At 38.0% G+C, this 24,208-nt stretch overlaps 1 protein-coding gene across 2 annotated transcripts in view; it reads right to left on the bottom strand.

The window, feature by feature from the left end:
- Positions 1 to 8,633: 8,633 nt before the first annotated feature.
- Positions 8,634 to 24,208, bottom strand: part of ACER3 (alkaline ceramidase 3) — a 50,313-nt gene continuing 34,738 nt past the window's right edge. For both annotated transcript variants that reach the window (XM_068181749.1, XM_068181750.1), the window contains exons 7-11: positions 16,835 to 16,893; positions 13,316 to 13,417; positions 10,817 to 10,921; positions 9,260 to 9,305; positions 8,634 to 8,749 (exon numbers count right to left, since the gene is read on the bottom strand). In XM_068181749.1, coding sequence (XP_068037850.1) covers positions 8,696 to 8,749; positions 9,260 to 9,305; positions 10,817 to 10,921; positions 13,316 to 13,417; positions 16,835 to 16,893 — 366 coding nt within the window. In that variant the 3' untranslated portion in view covers positions 8,634 to 8,695. The remainder of the gene's footprint in view (positions 8,750 to 9,259; positions 9,306 to 10,816; positions 10,922 to 13,315; positions 13,418 to 16,834; positions 16,894 to 24,208) is intronic.

Consider the following 24,208-nt stretch of genomic DNA (forward strand, 5'->3'; position numbering starts at 1 on the left):
TCAGCTGAGGTGGGATGTTAAAAATGAGATGATTAAAGAAAAAAATCCCAAACAAATAGAAGAAAAAAACCTCAAAACAAATGAACCCTCAGAGGACTCTAAATTAACAAAACCCTGTTAAGCAATAAAACCCTGTGAAGCAATGACTCACAAGTGCCTGGACAGGTTTGCCTGGCTGCAGAGGGGATCTGGTTGTTCTGTTCATCACTTCTCCTACCTGAGAAGTTGGATTTGTCCCCAGGCTTCTACAATACTGCAATATTTTAACAAATGTACTCCGTTCTGCTGTTCGGCACTGAGTCAACACACCAGCTATGAGGAAAAAGCAGTGCTGAGGTTAGACATCCACATAAATCACTGCAGCTCTGATACTCGGCCAGCCTATAAATATTAGGGGTTTGACATCAGCAGAGTAACTTGCTTAATTCCATTTCTGTGGGATCATGCGAGCTGCTGTTGATTAGCATTCACCTACCTGATCTCCAGGATGAGAGATGATCAGCACCCTCGATGTCCCAAGGCATTGCTGGGTGCTGTGCCATGGGCACAAGGTCCACAGGACCTGCACACACTCCAGCTGGTCCCCGTGTTCGCTCTACATGTGTGTCAGGGCCACTAATCACTGCTAATTTCATTAAGTTGGTGTGTGCCTCTTGCATCCATTATAAAGTCAGTCTGAGTGAAGGTGATTAATGAGGTTGGATGTTTTTAGTAGCTATTTGTATTGCTGTAGCAGCTGGAAAGTGTCATGCACTGAGAGCCTTGGGTGTTGCATGTGAGCAAGGTGAGATATCCAGCTTGGGAGTGACTCACCTTGGAAAGGAGTTTAGGAGCCAGGATACTAAATTAACCATAGTGATTGCAAAATAGGTCTGAAGTAAATCCACAAAGTTTCTGCTTGTAGGTTGGGATGTTTTATCCATTGCACAGAGTGCTTCACACAACATTAGTTCTGTCTTGGCAAATACAGAGTTGTATGTGTCCCTCACATACAAAAGGTGAATGAGGACATCATCCCAGCTCTGTTCCTGCTGAGGGTGCAAGGGACCTCTTCTTGAGCTCATCACATTATCTCCTCTTGGGTGACCAAGTTTGAATCCAGACATTTGTCCTTGTCCTGCTTCTGTTGATCCTCTCCCATGCCAGCACAACCATGGTCCATGTCTCCATAGGGACCCATCAGAGAACCCCTCAGAAGTGACCCACAGAAGAGACAGACCCATCACAGCTTCATTAGTGACTCCATTGTCTTGTCCATCTCCATGAACTTAGGAACAAATATCCAGGCTGGATAGTCAGCTCCTCTGCTAACTGGCAGCAACTCTCTCCATACAGCACCATAAACAGCCAAATCTATGATTAGAGCCACTGGGATTTAAGTGGTGCAAGTATAGACCTTCACTTTTAGCCTCTGAACAGGCTGAATAAAAAAAAAAAACAACCAACCAAAAAAAAAACCCCAAAACAACAACAACAACAACAACAACAACAAAAAACCCACAAACAAAAACCAAGGGGGGAGTTGAAGTGGGGGGAAAGAGAGAAATTAATAAAGCTGCAAGTAAATTGGCAGTCTTGAAAGGGAGCTCACCAAGCTCAAAATTCAATTTTCTGTTTGGGAGGAGGGCTTTGAGAGAACCACAGTGTTTTTATCCCCAGGAAAATTTCAAAGTATTACTCAGCTCTAGACCAGCCACAAGCTCAGTATGCAAAGCTGGATTTCACCCAGCCTCAGAGTTCTGGCAATGCTTGTCTGCAGAGTCTGGATGTGCCTCTGTATGCAGCACCACTGAGGGGAGATGGCACAGCTTGCCCCAGCCATTTACACCACTGGCTCTGAGGTTTGCTGCCCTGTGTCTTGGCTCCTGAATAGTTAACTTCAGGTTGTCCCTGCAGACATACTATTCAAGAGAGATAAACAGGAGAAAATGGGGTCTCTGAGCACCTGGAGAGTAGCCAGAAGTGGGGAAAACACCTTATGGTCATTACCAGACTGGCTGCAGGGGTGTGATGAGACTGGCTGGGTTAGTGCCTAGTTGTCCGCAATTCCTGCTTGGAAAGGTTCTGCCCTGCAGTGATTATCCTCCTCTCTCACTGAAAGGAATGGGAAAAGGCTGAAGCAAAGGCTGTGCAAATTGCACGCTCTGGGCTGCCTGCATGTTCACCTGACTCCTGCCTTTTCCTCTCCTACCCTGCAGTCCCTTCTAACTGGTGTGTGCTGAGGAAGGCCTTTGAAGGGAAGATGGTCCTGCAGTGTTTACAGCCAACACTACACCCCCAAGCAAGGCCCAGTGCTCAAAGGGCCCAGCACAAGGCAGAAAGACTGGGGACCTCTTCTGCCATGGAGGCTCTTGGCTGCAGGCAGGCAGCTTCCCCATCCACACAGGACACACAAATCCTGCTGTTCTACTTGCACACCACTGGCCAAGATGTACAACCACCCATCTACTGAACAGCATCCAGATGAACCAACAAGCCCTGTGCAACACAGATGCCAAGAACCACCTGGGAAATGTTATATTTAAAACAAAATTCTTTAATAGTTTGTACTATAAAGACACAAATTAGTGCTTGACTGCTGCATGAATAACAAATGAAACATATTAAATATTTCAAAGCTACTGTGCTTTGGAAAACAAGATATGCTGATACATATAAGCCTAATGTTGGTTACCAGCTGATTTGGTAGGAAGAGTCAGTTCGGTGTGTCAAAATTGTCAACAAACATTTCTCAGTGTAGCTGGGTTCTACAAGTCAACTGCTACTCATCTGTCACAGTGTAATTATCTATCTGCAACAATGAACTGAATTTCAGGAAGAGAAACCCACAAGTTAGAACTCAGCGTCTATGTTAAAAAGTTTGGTCAGGTAATGAACAGCAGATTTCATGTCCACTCCAGGTGGACAGATGGTGTTTGATCAGACTATAACATCATCTGTGCATTACGCTGAGATCAACAATCAACATGAAACAGTCAACATCAATTTGGAAAATCAAGAGAAAAATTGGTTTCTGTTCAGTCTAAGGAGTAACTACTGCTTATGGTGCTTGAAACCCTCTCTTCCAAAATCCAGGGAACAATAGGATACACAAACAAAGTTCTTCCACACCTTTAATATGGAAAACATTTTGGTACATAACTTGCTATGAGCCATTTTATTCAGCACTGTCTTTGGAGAAACATATATATGTTCCAGAGCTTTGGGGACAGAAGAAGGAATCTAAGATTGTGCTTATAGCTATTCCTGTGGACAAATAAGCAAAAGAGCCTTTATCTTTGCATTTTAAAAAATCTTAATCTGCTCTTATCAATTTGTGTGATATATGTGCAAAAAAACCAAAATTGCAGGCACTGTTTTAGGGTCTCCCATTAACTCTGAACTTGGTTCTTCTTAAATCTACAACTACATACTTAGTCAAACCTAAAAATTTTCAAGAAGTAAAATGGGAGAGCTCTGCAGTAAAGTAAGAGGTTCAGGCATTAAACCTGCCTCTCAAACTGTACATACGAATCCACCTGTCCCCAGTCCTGTTTAGAGCATCTGGCTGTGAACTCCAATAAGGGGGCTCCATATAAAGTGCTTGCTGCTGTGCCTTCACACTGCCTGTCACTGAACTACACAACCCGAAATAAACACCTCCTGTATGGCTAAATCCCTCACCCAGCTTTCAAAGCCTGGAAAGATGCAATGGCATCAGGAAGGTGGGTAGCCAGGCTCAAGTTTGAGTCAGAGGCAGACATGTATTGGATAACTAACAGGAAAGCCACTAAAAATAGCACTGGGATTCCTGCAGAAGGAGTATTTTTTAAAAATATTGACCCTCACCTACCAAAGACTTTCAGAAGAAAACATAGTCCCAGCTCTCAGAAAAGCCTTGTAACAATGAGATCAGGCACTTGGCAGTGGTAGGCAGTTGTGCGTGAGAAACCGAACAAAGAAACCCAAACCCAATTTTAATAGTTACATAGAATGTTCTCTGTCTTTAAGTTACAGACTCTCAAACAAAGCTGGCAAAAGACATTCCAGATAGGTCAGAAATGCATTCATTCATGTATAAAACATTTCAAAACATGTGTCATGTTCCATCCTCTTAAACAGCCTCTAAGTAATCTACAATGAACTGAATGTAACAGAAACTACATCACTTCTGTGGTGAAGAGAGCAGTAGTCACCATGGAAAGTTAAATGCATAAATAGGAAAACATTCAAGTATCTAAAGTGCAGATACCAGGAGGGTGGTTGACGTAATACTATGGGATTCTGTGCTTAATCGTTTGTTATTCTCTTTTCATGTAAGATTTCATAATCTCCTTCTTTGCTCTGCTCGTGTAATAAAGACTCCATCATTTATCCCTCTTCATGGTTAAGTCTCACAGTCAAACAGCACTTTGCAGTAAAAGACTCCCACTGCCCACTTAAAAAGTGCAGATGGGGTTTAAAGTAAACTGAAAGTTACCTGAATATGTTAATCTAAATTACAGGGCACACAATCCCCCAAAATGGATGTGTGTTCCTGAATTTTGATGTCTACTAAAGAAAACAGCATTGCTGCTCTGTTACAGTTCTTCTGTACTGAATTGTTTCACCACCTGCTATTAAAACGCTGTAATATATCCACAGAGAGAAACAGGTTTCAAAAAACAGTATTACTGAAATTTTTGAATGCAGATTAAACAAGGTGATAGTGACTTTGAGAAACACTGGTAGTATTAGGAGGATTTTCTGTTGCTGAGATTCATGTGGAAGTGTTTGATGAAAAAGACATTCAGCTGCTTGAAATGAGGTTTTAGAAGCAAATCCATGATTGCGAAAAGAATCAACTGCATTTCAAATCATACAATTCAGCTTTAGCCAAGCAAGACAGCACAGAACAGAATTAAAAGAGAATTAAAACTAATTATAGAGCAATATTTTCTACTATATCCCTCCCAAAAGATTTCACTACACCTGTCTGAATTGAAGTCCTCCTACTCGAATCTCTCTCTATAGCAGCCAGACTTACACAAAGAAGAGGGCAGATGAGCACAAGCTGTAAGTGACAGACACCAAACAAGTGAGAATGTTTACAGGCAGTGAACAGAGTCAGCCACAAATCAATACAACACTGTTCCCACCCCCAGGGGCTGCACGGTCTAAGTCAGGCTGCTCTGATGTGCACACATTCAGGCAAATGTAATTGAGGGCACAGGTATGGTACAATACATGACAGAGGTAGACTGGCAAGTGGTAACACTGCATATTCCAGCTCTGACTGGGGGGAGTTTTTAAACACCCATGGGCAGCACAGCAGCCCTGTGCTAACAGAAAAGTATTAAGATGAAGTCTGGAGATAACTAATACTGCTATCCAACAGCATGGAGGGATGCTGAAACATGGATGAGATTCCTCCTTACTGGAGAATGCATATCTTGAGCTGTATCTAAAATATCTAAATTCCCAGAATAAGGTAGGGGTTTGATCTGTACTATGAGAGTAATTTTGAAGTTTTTCCTCTTATTTCCAAGAAAGAATTTTTCAGCTCATGGAGTGCAGAGCTACTTACTGCTCATCTGTGTCAAATTGATGGTTGTATGGTGGCAGATTTGCTGGTTCTTCATAGATGTTAAGGAATAGAAGAGTTCATTGTTATCAAGTCTGTCCAACACATCCTGTAGAATTCATATCAAATGACAGCTACTTCCAGAATTCTCTTTAAAGCGAATTCCAGAATTCTCTTTAAAGTAGCTGCTGTCTGAATCGTATTAAAAAAAAAAAAAAAGGATGACATGTGACTTGCTAAGATGTAGTGCAGGAAAAGTTTGTGATATACTGCTCTAAGGTCTGCAGGAAAAAAAATCAACATTGTCATACAGGCAATATAAATAAAAAGCAATTAACAGACATTTAACACATTACAGGAGTAAGAATGTATGTCTTTCCAGGCACTAGAAAAGGCAGTCTGAATTTCTGAATTTCAGTGACATATAGTTAAAACTGGCTTGCCATTTTCAATATCACTCACAAGATCAGTAAGGCAGTCAAACCAAAGCACCCATGATTTTAGATTATTTATGCTAAGAAGGATACACAGGTGAATTACATTCCTCAGGGTCTAATATAGCCTGTTGAAAGAAAGGCTGCTGGCAGGGTGGTAGAAGTGTTTTTGCTCATTTGGAATGTAGGAAGAAGCCAATTTTCATTTTTTAAGAAAAAAAAACATCAACAACAAACAATACATAAATGAAAAACTAACAGCACTATAAAATTAAAATATGAGCTTTTCCATTTTTTTAAAATCCTGACAAATCCAACAAGATCTGAAACACCCCCATCATAGACTTCCTAGTTGCAAATGTGTAGAAGAATCAACTAATTTCTTTTAAATACACCATTGTAGAGATGCCTGATCAATAAGAAAGTGGCTTTTCAAGACACTCTGGTTCTTGCAATCAATTAACTAAACAGAGCCCCCAGATCCTTCAGTAACAAAACTAAGACCACTAAAAGAAAGGTTTTTTCCATTTCCATAAAAATAGTATCATACCTAGCAGATGTCACAAGTGACTGTTGATATGTCTTGCTGCTGCACTGTTTCTCTTATGAGACTCCTTCCCTAACTTATGAACACAGGTAAACATACTAAATAAGAAAATGGGATACAGTGTGCAGAAAAATGCTTGAGAAAGCCTGGAGATGAACAGGCAGGCACTTATTTTCAAGCTACATTTTTGAAACAGTTCTCAAATCTCTTTACCAAAAATATGTCTTCTGGATAATTAAAGACACTGATCCATAACAGCTTTTTCCTAACTCTGTGCTAGTTCTGCTTACTTCTATCAGTCTGAAGAGCACTCAAATTTCCCAGCACAGATGCTGACCTTGTCTATGGAACTGGAGCCTCCTGATACCAAAGCTGTTCTAAAATTACCCTTCAGGTGTCTTTATAGGGGTGTACAGGTTGAAAAGCACTGCTATCAGCACATGCTTAAACCTCACTGAACTCACTCAAGGTTAAGTATCTTTTTCCAATGCAGTTTGGGGTTATTTCATCTCAAGGGTCCAAGGTTGTCACATAACAGAGGCCAAATTTTTATATGGAGGTTCACATCAGTTACTGACGGATGTGAAAGATGCAGAGAAACTGCAAACAGTGAAAAGGGAGGAGACGATTTTAGCCAGCACTGATTGTTCAATAGTCAGGACTCTGAGACCTGGGAGACAGCTTTACAGCTACATTACCATGCTTTGCTGCTGTGAGCATGTTGTAAATCAGTACAAAGTGGGATTTTGGATCAGTTTGAGCGTTTCCCTTTTTTTCTTCATGGCAAGAAGGATAAATCCCTCAGAGCATCAAAAGCAGACAAAAATTGCATAGAATGGCAGCAAGTAGGCACAGAGACTCTGTTTGTTGCCCCAAAATCAAGAGCATCAAAACCACAGCCTACATATGAGGTATATTTTGAAAAACTGTTAGTTTAATGTTTTCTTTAAATTTACTTATTAACTTTCATCAGCTGCGTAGATAAAAATTGCAGAAAACAGGGTGTGTCTCCTCATTAATTCCCTAAGTCTGGTTTTAAAAGGTGATCAGCTTTCTCACAGACCAAGCACATGATAGATTAAAAGAAAGCAAAGCACTGCCCCTTGTATCTGAGGATATCCTCAGCCTCAGTCTTGTTCTTTACTCCTCCTTCAAAGTTTCTGAATAAGAAGATGCTTCTGAAAGTCACACCAATATTTAAGACTTGTAAAGTAAGAGAAAGATGAATTCAAAGCTGAACTAGAGCACATCTAAGGTGTCTGTCAATCTGTAGTATGAATGGGAAATGGAAAGTTAAAGAAAGGGATAGAAAAGTTAGGTATGTAAATAACAATTACAAAAAAAAATTAAAAAGAGTGTTTCTTATGTTTCTACAGTAATTCCACAGTTTTGCGATGAATCACTGGTCAAAAAAAATTAGGAATTGACCTAGACACAAATAGGAACACCTATAAAGCTTCACCATTTCAGTGTCTTCTGCTGGTCACACTTTGGAACATCCTCCATGATGAACCTCTCAGTTGGACTAAAGAGAAAATGGACACTTGGTACTAAATGAGCTAAATGGCACAGGTATCCCAACCATTTTGCTTAAAATATAAATTGCAAAGGAGGCTGTGGAAAAGCAAGGTAGAATAAAGGCCTAAATCAACCATTACATACTTCATTAATTGTATAAAAGTGCAAGGTTAAAGTAGTTTGGGTTAAGCATTCAGTTCACTATAGGCCACACAGATGCTTAGCTTGGCCATCAATGGCCTAGTTTTGTCATTCTAATATTAGTTACTAATATTAGTTACTAATATTAGTTTAGACCACAGAAAGAACAAAAACTGAATGAAAAAACGTATGCAATCCACTTCAAAAATGGTTAGTTTTTTTGTGACCAGCACGAAATATTACCTCGATATCATCAGCTATACAATATATACATAAAATCCTTGTGTCTTAATCTTTGTTTTAACAACTTAGAATAAAGCTGTACTAAGTGCTATTTCCCTAGTGTGCCAGCTCTTTGCTCTGTTCTGGCCGACTGGCCTCGTAGCACAGAGAAGTCCTTTAATAGCAATGGTACTTGGATTGATCCATAATTTTGACACTTCAGCCAGAGTAACTGTTGAAATGCTTTATTCAGCCAGGCCAGGTGATCGCGTGTGGCTGCCCAGGGCTCAGTCAAAGGTTCTTGGGTGGCTCCACAAGAAGAACAGGCCATATTCCAAAAACAAACTGTCAAAAGAAAAATAGGAATAGGGGAAAGATTCCTTGGAATATTATGTTTCTTGGAACAGAAACCAAACACTATCAAACATAATCTAATGATAGGATGAAAGGCGAATGGCTTTAAAATGAAAGGGAATAAGTTCAGATTGGATATTAAGAAGAAATTCTTTACTTTGAGGGTGGTGAAACACTGGCACAGGTTGGCCAGAGAAGTTGTGGATGTTCCACCCCTGGAAATGTTCAAGGCCAGGTTAGAGTAACCTGGGGGCTCTGAGTAACCTGATTTAGTGGAAAGTGTCCCTTCCCATGGCAGGGGGGCTGAAACTAGAAAATCATTGAGGTCCCTTACACCCCAAACCATTCTGTGATCCTACAAAAATTTCAACTGCATTTCTTGGGATGTAAGCAGAAGTCAAAGACAGTACCCTAACAGGCATAATTATTGAGCCCCACCAACAGTTCAAAGCAGAAGATATCCAAATGTACATTAATAAATACAAAATACTGCTTGCTTACCTTCACCTTTGGCCTGTGTTTCAGGAAAAGTGTCCTTGTATATAAACTGAGGAAAAGGAAAAAAATATGCTTAAAATTTCAATTATAAGACAGCATATAAAATAAGGATGTCCTGATCCCAGCTTTATTTTCCAACTATAGAAGAATTGTTTCTGTGATTGCATTCTGCCTAGATTTAGTCAATATAGGAGATGTTGACTTCCAGTAAATCCCCCTGTAGAAGACTAATGAGCAAAATAAGTTACCTTGTCACCTATGTGGGGAGAAAGAAAGAAACCCTGAGAGGTACAAAAAAAAATTAAACAGGGACTGGAGTCTATAATTTTAGAAAGATGAAATTAAATCAGTGTAGCACAAAATATAGCAGATGTTAAAGGTGGGGGGGGGAAGCAGCATAGCTTGATTCTATAGCTTATTTTTGTTCTCACACGCTTTCTCCTCTCAGTAGATCTTTTCCTGTGAAGGACCTCACATTATTTTAAGTAGTAATGCCACTTTGTGGTATGTTGGAAAAACCTTGCTTATGCTTGCTTCCTGCAAGGAATTTTCTTAAAAAAATTACCTCAAGCTCTTTAGGGTAGCAGACAACCTGTAAACCAAAATGGGGCAACTGTTTTCCATATACCTTGACATATTTCTATGTATATCTACATTTACATATGTGTCAGTAAAAATGTTTGCATATATATATATACACACAAATGTAACGATGAGCTATCAGATAATCTAATGGAAATGTACTTATTTCCCTTGCATTTTTCTTTTACTAGGTATTTTAACATCTGACAAAAAAGGTGAATACCATGTTAGATGTAGAAAGATTAATATATAAGCAAGCTCCCCACTACATAGGATGTAAACATAACACAGACATTCTCTTTGTTATGGGTTAAGTGGTAAAATATTAATTCATTAGATGATGAATAAACTGCAGAAATTCTTCAGATTTCAGCTTACATTCTATTCTTGCCCCTGGTTCCACTAGATGGTGGTACAGAGCAAAAATGAGACAAAAATCTGCTGGCTTCAGACTTGCTAACTTACATTCTTGTTTAAGTCTCTTCCTCAAACTAATACCCTGCCCTTTTGGGAACAGCTCCTCTACAACTACTTTAGCCATCACCCTTCTGCACTACAGCAGGATGCCTGCTGGTTTTCAGGAGCGACAGTCCTATCAAAAGATTTGTTAAGCTCCTAAATTTAAACATGTTTAAGAACTTCAGGATTGCTGCTCAAGAACAGACAAGTATTAATGGCTTACATTCTGAAATTAATATACTGTCAAGTAGTTTTGGTTTAACTGCCACAGGGTTCCCATTTCTGAATTAAATTTTCTTGAAGAACTGTGACTATTTAAATAGACTAGTGATTACATTTTGAAAAATATAGATTAGTCTTAGAGTTTTCAGATGAGTTACAAAGAGGAAAGAAAACCACACATCAATTTAATATGTAATTTTCCTACTCTTCTGGATGGTACAACATTCTGAAGTACATCTGAACCTGAGAAAACTCGTAAGATCTCCGTGAACATCCAGTTTAGAAAACATTTCCTACCTTAGCAGGATATGAAGGTAAGAACCCAGGCCTGTGAGAATATGCCACCATGCATGAAACTGTGTCATAGCTCCCACCACGGGAGGCATCTTCTCTCGTAATGCTCTGAAAGAAAGAAATATCATGCAATGGAATATTTTTTCCCAGCTAAGCAATCTCAAATCACAGTGTTGGATTATCAGATCACACATTATTGTTTCCATATCTCAGGCATGTGCTGGACAGGTGAGGCTTCATGAAGTCAGGCTTTCAACAGGTGAGGAGCAGCAGTTATAGTTTACACTGCCAGTATAAAGAAAAATCAGCAAACTGTCTTTCTTATACATTTAAAGAAAACAGACATTTCTTCATATGATGAGTGACCAATTACTTCTGGACTCAAATTTCAGGGAATATATTTATGGCATCCCACAGTCCCAAATGAATTCTACCATTCTCCTCCCTAAAACCCTGTGAACTACTGTCGATAGGATGAAATATTGAGCTTAAGGTCCAAGAGAGAAAATGAGATTTATCAGACATCATTTAAATCTGGCAATCACACCACCTATTCTGCAGGTCCATGGAAGCTCAACCTCAACTTGCCTTTCTCTGTTAGGCTCTAAAACGGGGACGAAATGGGTGTTTAGTGAGGAAGCAATTAAAGTAGAGGGTCTGAAATACTCCACCAACATGCTTTGCATTTTGTATTTATGGGATGTGAGCAACTTGGGAAGGGGCTAAGGGATGGATATAAAGAAATGCAGAAAAGGAGCTACATTGCTCTTATTTCTCCTGCTCACTAGGCTTCTGCAGATAATGCCTATTTTGGTTGATGGCGGAGGAACTGTTTGCATCTGCTGGTCTTTTTTTTTTTTTTTTTTACTTTAATTTCACTTGTCAAAGTAAAAAAGGGGAAACAACCACTGCATGTGTTAAGGAAGAAAAATCTGCAGCCCCTGTAGTAAGTCCTTACAGCTTGATATTACAGTGCTTGGTCCAAAGCTGTTCAGTCACAAATATTAGCACAAACCTTCAACAGAGTCAGCCCAGCAATGACACAGTGGAACATGCAGCCTGGCAGCCCAGCACAACCTTTGAGCCTTTGGATGGTAGGAAATTTCAAAGCTCAAATTCAAAAATGTGTAGTTCCAACAAGAGAAACTGAGTGCTACAGACTTTTTGTTATTTTGATTTTTTTTTTAATAAGCTGCAGATTTACTGAAATATGGAACAAAAAACCCCAAATCAAAACCCAGTTTTGAACTTTAAAACCAAACAGAACAGGTAGGTGGACAATTCACAAGTTAGACATTCAGAGAATAAAGAATTTCAATGGATTTAAATGTATTTTCTCCAAAGGTTCAAATTATAATACCTCCTGGATAAATCCAAGGCTCTGCAGATGTCTGATTAAAGCTAGTAAACAAGCTTTTTTTTTTCTAGGACCATAACCACACAAGTATTACAGGAAAAACACTAACATTTTTCCCCCTTATGAAATGAGGATGGAAAAAAGTGCCTCAGCAGCTGGTGTCATTTTTGGGCCTGGGAATCAGTTCAAAAGTCTCATGGACCCACAGCAGCTCAGCAGGTTTGGTGAATTGAGGGGTTATGATTTCACCAGTGATGTGAGGCAGCTGCAAAAATCCACCCTGATGCCAATATTTGCAAAGTAACTGTAAAACCAGGCCACTTGTGCTGCCAAATAACTACTCTATCCCATCTGTATCAAGTGCTCCCAGGGATGAGGATCATGTATTATATTAATTTTAAAAAAGTTTCAAGAATACTCTGTTGGAATTAACTTTCAGTTGGCTTAACCTAGCACAGGGATTGAAGAGCCAGAAGAGATGGAAAACTTTAGACTTCTTTACATCACCCTTGTTATTTGGCTCTGACAAACCAGCTTACTAGGGCAATTCTGTACAACACAGACTCTGTGGCATAACAGTGTTTCAAATTGTCAAAAATGTATTTTTCTCGATACTGGAATTAACCTTTCCATCTCCTCCAGCTTGCTGAACAACACATGAATTGCAACTAAGTGCTGTTTATTGGTAACATGGATATTTAAATAGGTATTTCTTGAACAGTAGTAGCAATAGTTCTGCATGTCTTATTTAACATGCAGAACTACTTTTTTTATTTTCCTAGGAAATGGAAGAGCAGGAAAAAAACAACCCAACCAAACAAGCAAGATAAAAACACATTCAGATAAAATCAAGTGTGGCTTTAGTCAGCCACAGGTCCTCAAAATTACAGGACATTATTTCTCTCAATTTAATTTGAAGTTAAAAGAGAAATAACAAAAAAAATCTATAAATGGTTAAAAAAATTTTAAAAGCTCCTGTTGAGTGCTGACTCTAGTAATGAGCAATCTGCATAAAATCTCATGGATGTTTTGTAGGCAGCATACCATACATACAATAAGATGGACTTGAATATGCACCTTAGAAATAATCCAATCTTTATACCTAAAGGCTATTAAGAGCTATCCAGACAAGTGAAAAAACTCACCTCAATTTATCACAGAAAATGTTGTCCACATTCCAGAGAAAAAATCCCATTAAAAATACAGTTAAAGATGTATAGCCTAGACCTCTAAGCCATGGGTATACCCTAGAGAGAGAGAAAAAATGCAAAGTTTAGTTCAGAATGCTTTAAGATACAGAAATATACTACTATATGCTACACTAAATATATGTAAATACAGAAATGCTGTTATATGTAAATAAAATTCTTTATTAATTTCGCTTTTCCCTCAAAAGAAACAAATACCAACTTCAAATTTCATCTTGTATTTTACTTCTCTCTCCTGATCTCATATTCTCTGAGACTGTTCTTTTACTTCTATAATTGTAATTTATTTCCTAAATACTGAACTCTCTGAGTGAAACCAAAAAGTGGGAAAACTAAAGTTGGCTAAAAGGTACTAATTCTTCAGTCTTGTGTATGATCTTTCATAAAAAAAAAAAAAAGAAAAAAAAAAGAAAAAAAAAAGAAAAAAAAAAAGAAAAAAAAAAGAAAAAAAAACCCTGTTACCAAGTAGGACTCTCTTTCCCAAAAGAAGAGGGTCTTTGCCAAGAGATATCTCTATATTTGGGAATTTGTATAAATATGGTCTTTCAAAATTACTCTTTTGTAAATGTAGACCACCATGACCAACAAGTAACCAAATGAATGGTATTAAATCCCAGTACTTTTATGCTCATCTTTGAGTTGAATGGTACTGGGAATAGAAAAATGTCAATTTAATTTTGGCAGAAAAAAATCTTCTTTAAGATATGGAAGACACACTGAAGAATCAGATGCAAGAAAGTGCATCATTAATAAATTTACTGTCCCTAGCTACATTCAGGTTGGACCATGAAATTGTAAACTTCCTACACGGAAGGCTCCTTTCCCACTAATAAGTCTAAAAGCAAAACCAAATCCAACCCTGAAAGGCTGCCATGAAATACTGTTCGAGTTATTTTTAAGCATTATGAACACACAGTTGAGATTCTGGGTTAAAACACATTCTTGAGCTGCCTTTTTCTCCACTGTGTGTGTTACAGCACATTTCAGAGCTGTGAGCACTGGGAACCAAAATGTGCAAAACACAACAGGTAGTTTGCCCTGTGGAAGAAGCTCTAACCAGATACAAGCTGTACATATTCAAAAATTGACTGCCAATATAAACTAGCAAAATTATTATTTGTTTAGTCTAATAAATGTGTGGAGCACCATGCAGTACATGGCAAAGACTACACTGTAATATTACCCCCTCAGTACTTCAGAGACATAAGCAAGACCATGATGTGACAGAGCACTAAATGGTATATTAAACATGCTGGTAATTAGGTAATTATAGCTGGAATTATTGAGGAATAAACAGTGGTGTTTTGTGAAAGACTCAACTGGAATCACCTATTAACAGGGAACATGCTTTGTGAACAGAGAACAACATTTGCCCAGTTGTAATCTCGGGAGGAAACAGACCTAAGAAAGAGATGAAAAGTGTTGGGGGAAGAGGCAGGAAGAGGAACAACTGGTGAGGATAGGATGAGGTAGTAGCCTGGAAGGAATAACGTGCTGTTCTTTGGAATTTTCACTCTAATCTCAGAGTGACTTCAAGGCCCACACTAAGAAATATGAGTGATAAGAAGTGAAGTAACAAAAAACAAGCAGAAATCAGGGTCAGTGTGTAAGCTGGAAAAGGCTTGGCCAAGTGATGGAAATAGCTAGCACTACTGATGGATATACAGGAATATGTTCTAGCCATGCAGAGAAAATAAACCCAAAAGTGTGCTTGGGGACAAATTTTAGAGAAAAGAAAGGGTACCTTCTTCAGGTTGGCAGAGCTTCTCTAGCAGAACTAATTTAAAATTAGTAGTAGTTTAGTTAAAAGTTAGTAGTAGTTTAAACCTACTTCTTTTCCCATCCCAACTTTCTACCCAGTTTGCATAGTTACAGCAGTGGGCGAAATAAGTCTTTGTAGGGTGCTGATTCAATGAAGTGATCAAGCTAATTAAGAATATACACTCCAAGCCTCTAAAACTGAAGTGAAAAAGTAGGTGGGACTTCAGAGAGACTTTACTGGAGCAAAACAATCAATGATACTTTGGGAGGGAAGGTGGTGATGTTATTGATAAAGACAGAAGACTATGAAATGCTTCAGAAATAATGAGAATGCGTAACTGTGTGGAATTTGCAGAAGTAGAAAAATAGCAGGCCCAAGAGTTTGTCTACGCAGACAAAAAGAAATTTCATCTAAAAGACTAGAACTGTCTTAAATCCTTGAATAAGAACAAAATTAAAATGACTTGAATTTGATTCAATTTAGTTCCCCTTGGAGGTGAATTAACGTAGTATCACTTAAGATCTCCAGGCGAGGATTAAAATTTCCAGTCCATAGGTTTAAAAAGTGCCTTTAAATTGATGATTGTTTCTGAAGCTGCAACACACTACCAGTTTTAAGTTCTTGCTTAATAAAAAAGTCTGTGAACATTTGCACTTGGTCTGTGGGAATTTCTTGGGGAAAGCCAAACCACGTGAACTGAAATGGCAATTGGAAGGTGATTCAATGAATGTACTTGATCCTTGTGGGTCTCTTCCAACTCAGAATATTCTATAATACTTCAAATAATTCTATAGGATTCTATAATTTAATAATTCAAATAATTCAAGGATTCTATAATACTTCAAATTCACATTTTGTTAAATTCTTCCTAGTGTTCCTGAACAGACACGTGTGGAACTTGAAACAAAGTTTGACAAAAAGCACATTTAAAATGATGACAGAAGAAATAAATAAGTTTTTCAGAAGTAATCCCCAAAGGCATGAGAACTCCAAATATTCACAGGAGACAGACAGAAGTGGGCAACCAACTGAGACTCTGAGAGCTAAAGGTATGTGTTTACTCCAATACTGATTAAATTCCATTTTCCTCCCTTTTACCTACCAAATCTGTATCTAATGATTCTAATGCTTCTCAATGTCTCCTACAGCTTTTTATACCTTTTGTTTGTTACAGTTTTAATTTCCATTTCCATAGCATTATGCCTAACTTTATCCAATCAAACCTGTAAGAAAAACTATCATATGTTATTATTTTTTTAATACTTGAGCAGGGAAGAGGAAAGAAAATTACTTAGTGATGATTCCACTCTGCAGTCTTACTCTTAGCACTCTCCCAGTATTATCATTAGAGTTTGGACACTAGCAACAGATTTCACACACCCAGCAATATGAAGACAAACTCCATTTCTGTTTAAATCCCAGTCTAACAGCTGAAGCCACCAGCAGAACACCTGACAGTAAACACTGATCGTAAGTGTAGAAATCTCAGTTTAGTTTAATGTTATCCCAGTAGCTTCAAAAAAGTACAAGGTGATGAGCCAGTCCCTTTCAACCCAGGGGAGCCCAGGGCTAACATTATGTACCTAGTTAAAGAAATTCTCCCATTGCCAATTTCTTATGCTAGGCTGACCAAAAAAAAGAAAACTGCAAATGTTATGTTGTAACTTACAATGCTGAATTAAATGTTTACTTACCATAATACTATATAAACAGATCTTAGAACTATGATGGAAACTAGTGTCCCATACATGATCTGAAAATAAAAAAAGAGATAAAATTCAGCAGTTGGGTTCAAGTGATCAGGAGTAAAAATCAGGAGTAAAAATTTTTTGGAACCTCTGTTTTTTTTGTGTTTTTTTTTTTTTTTTTTTTTTTTTTAATTATTTTTATGTCTCGGGAAAATAGCATTCCTTCTAACTTCATGTCCAGAAAGCCTTCTGTTAAAGTTTCAAAGAAAAAAAAGTAAGACTATAAAGCATGTCCATTATACAATTACAGGAAAAGTCAGTTGTAAAACCAATGTTCCACAGTTCTGAATCAGAAAGCAAACACTAGATGGCACTCAGAACGCATCCTGAAATCAAAAATGGTAACTAACCCCTATTATCTCTTCTCTCTGTGTGCATTTTAGCTCAGGATTGTACAAGCATCAGCTAAAGCTGTTTTTGAAAGCTACACTTCTTTCATTGATACTTGATTAATATGTTTTCCTGAAAGCAAACACCTGAACAGACTATGCACTATTCCCACACTGAGCATCACTATGGGGAAAAACTTTCCAGGAAGCATTTCAAACAACTCTTACAGATTGTTTGGATTCAATCTGATTATATAGTGGGAAGGCTGCACAGTCTGAAAAGATCCATGAGCAAAATCAGAATCACTGTAGGCTTGATGAATTTGAATGCAATCACCTGACTTATAAAACGTCAAAGTAATCATTTATTTTTTGCCTCATGATCTTTAAATCACTTTTTTTTATTCACAAACTTAAAATCCATGTAACACCACCTCCAAGATGTACAGATTAAAGATGAGAAAAAAATGTGGCCAGTCATGCCTGAGAGTGATGCAGAAGTCACTGCAGCAGGGAGGATTTTTAGACACTGGTGACATTCAATTACTTTCAATATTTTTTATTCTGAACACTGGTTTCCTCCTGCCAAAAGGCAGTTTGTTCCAAGCAGCTGTGCCTTGCTCTTTTTGCCTCTCTCTCAAGGCCCACAGTATTTTTTTCTTCCTTGTTCACTGACTTAACTTTCTCATCTTGCTTCTAGTTAGCTACTATCTAATTCTGCCTTTGTTTAACATGAAACAGAAAAATTATAAACCTCTGCTGTCTTTTTTAAAAAGCCACTAAACCTCACAGAAAGAAGTGTGCATACAAATGGATGTCCTTACCATGTTCTAGTGACCTCCTCGTACCCCTCCTTTTTTTCGATTGTCTTTGAGACAGGGACTGCCTCTCACTCTGCTGTAACTGGGGCATTCAGATCCTACTATCCTGAAAGCATGTCTAGTCATCTCACATAAAACAGGTTACTGTAATAATGCAAAGTGAAACCTTCCTTCCAGAAGTCCATAAAGGCAAATTTGCAAACTCCCTTCAGCTTTAAGGATGAGGTTAGTAGCACACACTGTATTATCAGGGCACATATACTGGACAAGACAGACAACAGAGCCCTTATGTCTAACAATAGGTAAAAGTGAGCTCCAATACTGACTATTCAAAGTCAGTCAGCATAGCAGCTCTTCATTTGCATTCAGAACAAGATTAAAGAATTTCAGTAAATAAACTGCTACTACTGTGTGTTCTGCTCTGTAGAACTAAACAAAGCAAAAATATTTGAAAGGCTAATTGGTTCTGCCTTATAATTTATACAAAGCTGTTCGTTATTTCCAGTCTCCTTGTTGGGGTACAGAATGTAAACCAGGAAAAAAAGAAAACCAATACAACCTACTAGACACAGCCTGAGTATCAAGTGCTTATCAGTCTCAAGCTAAGGGTAGGAAGGGGAGTGCTCAGGTGTGCTCAGTTGCTGCTTGCTGGTACAATTCTTCATTACTGACATTTTGGCTAAAAAGATCCCACCAGATAAATACATTATCAGCCTCATTTAAAACAGCCCTTTTCATTTTTTTCTAATCAAATCCAGCAATTTATTCTAAGAGGGGGATGTTATTCATAGAAAGGCTCCTCCAGGATCCAAATTAGTTTGATTTGCTGATCTTCTCTTTCTTAAAATTTCCACCATGAAAATACTCCTTTGCAGTAGAGATATGGGAAAAACCTATCCATTAAGAGCAATTTCTGTCATACACATTAGGGGTTGTGACCACCCTTATGCTTGTACACAAATTGCTTTTGGATTCTTTGTACAGGGAGTTTGATAGTGTCAGACTCTGCCTAGAGAAACAGATCTTACAGGCAGCCCAAAGCCCAGGTACAATGTTACCTTTTTCAGCAGTTGCTAAAAGCAGGAAAGAGTAAAAGCTAAGAAAAGCTTTCTTTGCAGAGGTTCCGGCTTGATATTTCCTGCTGAGTTAATGGCTTGCAGAAGAGGACAGTATTAATGGAGGAAGGGGGAAAAAAAAAAGAAAGAGAACCTTGAAGTGACTGAAGAAAAATATGCCCATCATTGACGTTTCAATTTCTTGCCTTTTCTGCTTCCCCACCCAAACAGGTTGTTAGCAGTAAAACACATTTGTGTTCAAAAGCCTGTGAAAGCCGGAACAACAAACTGTTCTGCTCTGCATGCTCCAATCCTCCTTGCTGAAGGTGGATTGGAGGAGCTGCTGCTGTGATATACAGAGACTGTAGCTGCTCACCTCCCTCAGCTGATTCTTACTAGAGGGCTACACATCAAATACTTAGTTCAAATGTCAAGCAGCAGTGCTTACTTTATCTCTTTTACCATCCATGACTTTACTATTTTTATTATGGTAAAACTTTGTTAGGTATTACCCATCCATCTAGAGAAGGACAAAGTACAATATTATATAAAAGGAAAAATCTGCCTTATTCAAGTTAGCTCAAATTTTCCCATTCCTTTAACATCCTTTGTCCTTTTCTTTAACTAAGACATCATTTAAGTGACAGATGACAACCCAAGCAAGTTTTCTGCTATTTTGTCTCACACCACCATTAAACTGTAAGCCAAAGAACATGATTTTACTGCAAGTGAAACAAAAGGAAAGATCACAATCTCAATCTTCTGTTACTACCAGACAGTTCCCTCTTTGCTGTTTCAGATGCAAATAAAGCTCTGCATATTTCAGCTTTGAAGGTATCTTTGCAATTGAGGGAAAAAGCCAAAGTCTGATGAAGACACAGTGGATTACCTCATAAGAAGGTGAAATATGAAGAACTTCCTAATTCACAATTGGGAAGCAAGCACTTCAGGGCTCAATGTCTGGCAGCATTTTTAATGTGGAGGCAATTAAGCAAATCATACATAAATTCACTTATGTAAGTTAGAAGCAAGGTTGGTACTCCACACTGAGAGGGGGAGCATAAAAAACTGGTTCTTCACCTACCCTTCTAGTACAGAAAGCAGCAATAACCTGCTATTTCTACTTCTCTGTTTCCTCTGCTCCTGGCTTTCTACCCATCTTTGGTTAATAAAGTCAATTTATCAGCCTCAAATATTAGTATACACGCTGGGCCCTGTACTGAAAGATTTTAGGTTCTTGGCAACCAGCTTATCTAATACTCCAACCAGCTATTAAAAGATAGTTACTTAAATACTTGAATGTGGAAGTTGTATTTGCAATTTACAACAAAGAAAACTGAGTTCTACATGGGTTTGGATTTCTGCAGAAGAAATCTGAGCTGAGATAAAAAAGAAGGACAACCCCAAGATGACACTGAAACACCAAGTAACTCAGCACCAGTTACAGCTGTGTAGTACCACAGGCTGCCTTGACAGCTCCCGAATGAACTAACTCAGATTCACTGGGTTTAGTCCTGTTTAGATGCATGTATGTGATAGCAAAATGAGACACAAGTCACTGCTGCTGTAAAGCTTCTGGTACACTGTCTGCCACAGAAAGTCAAGCTTCCCCTCCCACGACTTGTAGAGCTGAACCTCTGGATAGTCAGAATATCCTTCCTCATTCCCTAAGCTACTGTGCAGGTAGAAGCACCAGCCAGAATGAAAGCTGTACTCGCTTGGGAAGACATCCCCAAATGAACTGTGTAAGAGTAAAATGTCACTCAAGTTAGTTTTATGCGTGCTCATCAGCAGGACAATGACAGAACAGAAAGAGCTCTGTGGTAAAGACACGCCTGAAAAGGTAATTTTGAACAGAATACTGGGGAACCTGAACGTACAGAAAGAAAGAACACATTCCACCAAAAGGCACAATATATTAGCCACAAGCTAATTATTAACTATTGCCTTAGCAGCAGGACGGACTCTGGAGAGCTGTAAGATATCCGGTGGGTACACACAGATTTCCCAAAATGGTGAATCCTGCAAGTCTGAACAGGTTGTGCCCAGACACAATATATTCTTCATGCAGTTTCAGGCTCCCTTACATACTTCCATACTCCTACACGTTTCATCTTGATTTCACCTTTTTCTTTGCACTTGTGTATTTAAAACACCCCTAAAAAAAACTATTAATTTTTTAAATTAAGGCAAATGAAATGCCTTTTCCTACCATGTTTACTTTCTTCCTCTTACTCAAAGTCACCAGAAGAAGTAAATCCAATACTTGTATTGTAAAATACTTGTATTTTACATCTATCAAAAGCAAAAAAAAAAATCCCTGGTCAAGTTGTTATGCTGTAAACAGTGAAGACATCCAGACACTCCCTCCCCTCCTTTGGTGACCTGTGAACAGTTTAGAACAAGAATAGTTTGTATTTGTCCATTTGTCCTCCATTTTGAATCAGTCCTCATCCTCATCCTCTGGGTATCCCAGTTATTGCTTCATTTTCCCCCAGTACTCAGTGATAATTCTGAACTTTGTATCATCACAAATACCAGCAGTACACTCTTCTTTTTCCTGCTACAGGTTGTTAAAACAAACAAACAAACAAAACAGTTCCATAACTGATTCCAAGAAAATTCAGGCTTTTTCATAATCTCCTTCAGTAATTTTTCACTAGTCACTACCTTACCCTATTTGCAACTCTCCTACTGATCTATTTCTCCAGCTGGCTTGGTTTCTCATGGGACACCACAAGAACATTCTAGAGTGCCTGTTTTTTTACATCACATTTCCTAATGTGGAAGAAACAGCTATTCAATCTAACTTTCCATTAACCTTTTAACTATTTGTTTGCTAAAATTTGCCTCAAACCATCACGCAAATAAAACAGGTTTTTAGAACTACTTCCCTATTCACATAACTTGGCCCACTAGCTGAACGAGGGTTTTGATCACTCCAAGTGATCAGGTATGGCAGGCAGCCAGCAAACAAATCAGGATGGAACATGTTGCTTTGTATGTGATAGCTTCCTAGGCCTCATCATATTAAGAAGAAGGCTACTTGTAAGACTTGAGTTGAAAATCTAACTTCCAGAGTAACTACTTCTACTTCCAGGGCTCTCTTTGTATGTCTGTGGAATGTATGTCACTTCACACCAGCATCCATTCTTCTCCTGCCCCTTTCCTTGTATACATGTGGCAAACAGGGATAAAGAATAATCTGATTTAAAATTAATTCAGAGGAGAGTTTTAACCTGTTGAATTCCCCAATCAAATTCACGTCAGAAAATAAATTTGTGTGCCAGATGGAAAAGAGGGGAGAGGCACAGCTGTTTTCTGTGACAATGATCTGCCTTAAAAACAACGAGGCAGCTGGGACCTAAGGTTGTTTAGAACCTTGAAAATTAGGACTAATAGTACTCTAACCTGAGATATTTGAACATAAACAAGACAATATATGCCTGTAAAGGCCATCAATATATTTTATTTAATTGATGAGGTGGCAAAACATACTTGACCACTTGTCAAACAGGAATTGTTTTTTTCCTTCTAACGATGTGTTACCTCCAACTGCCCAAAACATGCATCTCATTCCTCCTACAACTGAAGCACTAAAACACTTAAAGATCTCCCTTAATATGTGGATGCAGAAAAAGAAGTTGGTCTCTATTGCTACTGTGCCATGGATAACAAACTGAAATCACCTCTGTGCCCTGCTGGCAGCTGGCAATTTATGAGCCTAAATTGGAAAGACAAATAGAAAGTAATGTGGAGAAAAATGAGGATTGGATCTTGGTTGCTAAATATAATATGTTCCTTTTTTCCATTCTTACTGGCCTTCTTCCAGAGGAAAAAAAAAAAAAAAAAAACCACAGTCCATATTGAAACAATGAACAATAAAAAGTTATCCTTGTAGTTCTTCCTCTTTTTCCAAGGCTCACAACTTAAAATGATTATAGACAAACACCTAGAGCAACCAAATGCTGCTTTATCTCCTGATGCTACTTTCTAAACCCAATTAGAAAGATTGTGATTTAAACTATGATTACATTAGCATATTTAATTTTATTTCAAGTCTAAGTGACTTGAAAAGCAGTTTGAAAATGCTTACAGAAATTATTTAACTTTTTTTAATGCACTCTAAAATAATGTAGAAGAAAAAAAAAAACTTGTTTAGTTGTGCAGTCAGGGAAATATTTCCTCAGGATTTACTACATATTTGGCATAGACTGTGAAAAAATAAGTACAGTACTTGAACATTTGGAATTCGGCCATAAATGTACATTCTCCATAAAAATCAATTTGCAAAGAATGGTTGTAAAATGTCCAACACTTTTAAGGGATCTAAATATTTTCTACATTGATTCCTCATGTATAAATTATAATAGGGAATTCATATTCTGAATCTAAGAGAAATCAGATGCAGAAAATTAAAGGTCTGGGACAACAGTTTAAACTTTCTCTATTTCCCTCTTTCCCAAAATGTTGTAATAGCTATTGTTTTAGTTTTTGTGACATGGGGCAACACATATGTCAATGCATCAAACTGGACTAGAGTGAAGCTGTGATGTATTTATTCCAATAAATGCAGCTTAGGCAAATAATTGATTAAAGAGATAAAAGTTCATTATAAATAGCAAATTTTGCCACTGCTCTTAACAAAACTACTCTAAGACACTTCATTCAAAACCAGTTATGACCAGTTCAGTAAAAGCACCAGAAATTGTCACTTTCATCCCAGTCAGTATCTTTCTGCTGGAAATGTAAATTGGGACAAAAAACAAAGGATTTAATTGAAATAATCAAAAAACCCCAATCTGCATTTTTCTATTTTATCAACAGGTACAGTAACAATTCATGTTTCTAGGGGAGATTATTTGGAGCAGCTGAAAATTTATTCTCTTGATCAGCACTTCACTAATCCACCAACAGAAGCCAGTTATCATTTTTACAACTGCTGATGCAGCAGGCACATTTTGACAAGCAGTGGCACTAAAAATTTCAAAAATTAAGGCTTTAAATCTATGTCCTGCAAAGACCTCTCTGCTTTTTGCTTGGCAATTTTTCAGCTGTTATTCCTAATAAAAAAAATCATAAATGAGGGAAAACTATCCATGACATACAGAAATG

Source organism: Anomalospiza imberbis, chromosome 2, assembly GCF_031753505.1.
Source record: "Anomalospiza imberbis isolate Cuckoo-Finch-1a 21T00152 chromosome 2, ASM3175350v1, whole genome shotgun sequence".
In the NCBI taxonomy this organism is placed as follows: domain Eukaryota; kingdom Metazoa; phylum Chordata; class Aves; order Passeriformes; family Viduidae; genus Anomalospiza; species Anomalospiza imberbis.